Genomic DNA, 4,591 nt, shown 5'->3' on the forward strand with positions numbered 1-4,591 from the left:
TTTGTTATGTACACCTCGCGATGATGTGGCGGAGATGCCTGTGCTCATTCCGCACATTCATGACCGCGAATAACTGCTGAAGCTGGAGAAAACCTGACAATCTGTGCGTGTGAAATGTTGAAAAGCCATCTCTGGATTGCGCACTTCACTGGGATCTTTCACCAAGATCTTAGCTGGCGCGCGTTTCGTTCTCCGGTCTTCTCTCACCGTCTCTGCCTTCCACTTCGTCGCGAATTGCGCCTCCCTTCCACCTGGACTCCTTATTTCCCGTATTCACGTCGTCCTAAGCAGAACAAGGAGGACACGTATGAAGTCGAATCACTTTTCAACAGGGACCCAACCAGCCCCCCTAACTTGTTTTTGTTCAACCCCGCCTACGTCCGATAAAATTTTTGCAGGCTAAGCTCAACGAAGCTCTTTGTCTTGCTAACTCTCGGAAGAGCAGCGAGATGGGTATTTCGATACAGACTTCTTTGATAAGGGTTTGCCTCCCCATATTATTGTTCAAACCCATCCATGAAAGGCCACAAGGCTCGAGCAGGTCCGCCTCTAACTTTACCGGCTTGGATCACACTTTTCGGTCTTATTATTGGAATCTTTTGCGCAATAATAGCGGGAATCTGTACTTAAGTCTCGGATCAAAATCTACACCCCTCTAACAATTGTTTTTAAATAGAACTGCCTTGGCTGCATAATTCACCGTGCTTTGGGTCAGACGATCGAAAGACTTTAGGCCTGGGAAGGGGAGGGTTTAAATTTGAAACAATGCTGAGGCTATGAGCGCTTTGCGGGAACTTTCAAATTAGTTGTAGATTCTTTGTCAAAGTTCAAATCTGAATGGAATAGTTAGTTCTGTCCAGTGTAACGTCTTTACAATTTAGGCGCTTCAGACTCATTTTCCCTATCTGCCATGTTACAGATTTACAAACATCAAATTAATGACGACTGTAATATACACTAATAAATTGCCATTCCGCCGTAGTAAAATCAGCCTTCTTTTCTACTTGCGGAATGACGTGTAATATTTGTATGTAGTGTCAGTTGAACACTCAAGTGTACAATATGATATGTGGTTGTGATTCTTTATTTTTTACTTGGCAGACACATATTTTGGACCAGGCACTGTACAGAACATCAAATGCCATCTTAGTGCTGCTGAATCGAAGGCAAAGAGTAGTTTTCTTTTCTTGGTGACTCATTATCAGTTTCAATTTAGCAGATGATTTTGACTATGTAACTTAAACAGGGTGAAGTGGATGCTATTTTTGTTAATGCTATACTATCTGGGATTCAGCAGCGAAATCTGGAGGTAAGTTTCTACTTACATAGCAGGCCAAGTTATATGTCTATTCATCTTCTCTCACTTTGGTGGACTGACAAATTGATGTTTTGGTCCCATGCCATGTAATACCAGCGCGTTTGGCGAAAACCTGTTCTGGATCGTGTGGGTCTGATAATAGAAGATATTCAATGCTCATGCCTTTACAAAGGAGGCAAAGTTGCAGGTATTGTTGTCTGTCTCAATTATTAGTATTACCTCTCAACTGTTATCTTCTTGTTAACATTGTTAATAGTCTCGTCATGACCCTTCATGTTTTTATATCTTTATGTAGGCTGAACTAGCTGCATTATTGTATAAGAAATCAAGACTTGTTCGTGTCCGTGGCCCAGATGGACGCTATGCATTGGATTGCTGGAGAAGCTGAAGTTGTTAGTGCTCGAGGGTTGGTTTGTTGCCTATGTTTTTAGTGTTTAATGTTATTCTTAGACAATAACTTATATTTTCCCCTGCATACATAAATTGCTAAATTGGATTAATGTATACTCTGAAAATTTGAGGTATTGCAATTACTGCTCTCCTTGGACACAACTTGAAATAATGATAATATGTGGACATAGTATTCCACAGTTCAAGGTTCATTTGCAACATTTTTTTGCTTGCGAAGAGGTCAATATGCAAAATTATTAACACTAAGTATAGTTTTTTCCACTTCTCTAACCATCTGTTACACTTGTTTGCGTGCATCTTGTATCATGCTGCTTTCTGTATGTGCTCCATGCAATCTTTTCTTCTGTTGGTAATTGGGTAGTTTCAATGTCAAATTGAAAATTGAGTTCTGAATTTCAGGAGAGGAAGTGGAGGTCGAGGTTTCATGAGTGGTGCTGGAGAAACAGAACTTCAGCTTCAGCGGCGAAGGTATATTTTGACATGCTGAGCTTTTTGGAAAAACGTTTACTCAAGATCTCTGGTGTTGCCTTTCCTTTATGGCATAACTTATTTCTTCCTTCATGTGTTTAGTTTTCAAAGATTGTGTCTTACTTTTCCACTCCCTCTAGCATAGCAAATTTTCACTATATTGATGAGCCTGAATAAGCCCAGAAAATTTAGGGCATTTTTTTTTTAAATGTTTGGACCTATTCACACTGCCCGAATAGACTCAAAAAATTCAAGCGAAGCCTGATCAAGTTTAGGCTTGGCCTGACTATCAGAACAAAAAATGCATTTTAAAAAATATTAAATATTAATGAATTTTTTAAGCTTTAGGTCATTTAATATGAAGATACTATATTACTATGTGTTTAAGTACATTATTATATATATTTTTAAAAAAAAATTTAAAATATTTATATTGATTTTTATTCTATAAAAATCTCAAAATATTTAAAATTGTATTTTAATATTGATTTTTTAAATTTTAGTACCCAGATATTTTTTTTTAAAAAAGTTTGAGTCTTCTACATCATTTTGTATCTCAAAAAATATATTTATAAAATAAAAATAATTAATTTTAAAGTAAAAAGTTAAATTTAAATTAATTTAAAAGATTAAAAAATGGTGATAATTCGGGTATTCTGACTGCCTGAAGCTTGAAAGAGGTTCAGGCTAGGCTTGTCTATTTGGGCCTATTTGTGTCAACCCTAAATAAGCTCAGCCGAATATACCTGGGCCCGACATGTCCAAATTACCAGCTCTACTCTCACCAAAATAAAAACTTTTTTGGGGGTGGGGTAATAAAGAAAAAGTAAGCATCAAAGTATATAGTAAAGAAGAAAATCCATTGGGATTTTTTGGCTGATGACTAAGTTGACTTGCTTGTTTTGAAAAAAAAAGTTTGATTGCTGGAAAACAATGCTTGTATTCACACAGAAGGGCAGAAGGCATCTAACGTAATTTCTGGTTCCTAATTGTTATTAGATTCTCATGGGAGCTGTCCTTTTGCAGGTTACTTCTTTTGTTGCAAATATAAATAAAAATTGTTTCTTCTTGCATGCTTTTTAGTTATATTTGACCAAAAGCTTTAAGAAGATCGCTTTAGAAGCTGGTCGTGTTACAACTCTTCTAAAAAGTCTATAATTTCTTGAAGCATGTGGTGGATTCCAGTGCTCCCAACCTTGATGAGCATCGCTCCACAGTGCTGCAAGTTCTTCAACAAATAGGAGTCTCTGAAGAGAAGCTTCAGAATATGATGGAGTTTGGAACAAGGTAATGAGATTTACCTGCTCTTCTAATGTAGAGGGGAATAGGATTAATTTCATATCTCATCAGTTTATTCTGTTTCCATGTAAACGCTGAAATGTGTTCAGATCGATATTGAAGAAGAGGGCATGGATGATGATCAATATTTGATGATGAAGATCAGGGTACAGGTGAAGATGAAAGAGATGAAACCTGCGTCTTCAACGGAGAGGATGGTATGAAATTTGTCGCATCTGCAGATCCTGAAAGGATGGGGCAGGTAATAATCCTGATGTAGAAATTGAGGTGTCGAGGGGGTAGCTGACAACTATAACGTCAATGAGCCGCCATTGTGGGGTTCTGAGGAGGCCATGGAAGGAAAACAGGGTGATTCTGATGGCTGGTTGTATGAGGATACTTCGGCCGAGGAAGTTGATTCCTTTTTGCCCTGGACAGTTTGTGAGCAAGAAAATGAGCCCTCTAATGTGGACACTGTGGGCCCGTCTGGGCCCCACGTGAGAACATCTGCTGTCACTGGAGTGGGTTTACAAGATTTGCTGGAAAATTGACGAGAAGCTAAAAATCCAGGATGAGAAGTCAAAGGCTGCAAAAATGGCGGAAGGAAGTATCTTCAATAGGAAATGGAGGCCCCCTCGATTAGAAAACTCTGGCGTAGCAGTTGAACAGTAGTTTGCACTATAGGCATTGTTTTCTTTTTCAATATTCCTGTATTATTGTTATTGTTATGTAAGGGCAAGCTAGATACATGAAATATCAAGTAGGATGGAAGCCATGACCTTCCACCACCGTGGACAAGCGTCAGGCCTCTACCTCCCAGCGGCTCCTTTGTCATATAATAATATTGACGACAGAGGATTTTCTTCGTCTCTACATGGGGTGGATGGGAGATTGTGGGCGTACCAGAGGACAGCATCATCTCTAATTCGAGATTGTGTTGTTTTTTCTCGCTGATGGCCATTTCTATCTTTTAAATGGAGTTTGTGTATGTTACCGAGGGGAGATTGGCTGAGGCCGAATGAGGATTGAGGAAGGGGTGGTGTAATACCCTGAATTAGGTTGGGCCTCAGATGAGATAGGTTTATGAGTTGGGCCAAAAAAATGAAAAATAAATAA

At 38.7% G+C, this 4,591-nt stretch overlaps 1 protein-coding gene across 1 annotated transcript; it reads left to right on the forward strand.

Moving 5' to 3' along the window:
• Nucleotides 1–359: 359 nt before the first annotated feature.
• On the forward strand, nt 360–4,258 carry LOC129321999 (GTP-binding protein At3g49725, chloroplastic; the record flags this gene model as incomplete). Its single annotated transcript, XM_054968031.1, is given in 18 exon segments — nt 360–432; nt 435–503; nt 506–541; nt 1,102–1,166; nt 1,247–1,309; nt 1,415–1,462; nt 1,464–1,505; nt 1,614–1,690; nt 1,692–1,724; nt 2,129–2,197; nt 2,868–3,009; nt 3,197–3,223; nt 3,366–3,471; nt 3,474–3,484; nt 3,586–3,627; nt 3,630–3,693; nt 3,764–4,016; nt 4,018–4,258. Coding segments are annotated over 18 exon segments (1,350 nt in total), but the record flags the coding sequence as incomplete, so codon positions are not given.
• Nucleotides 4,259–4,591: the final 333 nt, after the last annotated feature.

This window comes from Prosopis cineraria, unplaced genomic scaffold, assembly GCF_029017545.1.
Source record: "Prosopis cineraria cultivar Desert tree isolate PC_DT_omini unplaced genomic scaffold, ASM2901754v1 PC10, whole genome shotgun sequence".
In the NCBI taxonomy this organism is placed as follows: domain Eukaryota; kingdom Viridiplantae; phylum Streptophyta; class Magnoliopsida; order Fabales; family Fabaceae; genus Prosopis; species Prosopis cineraria.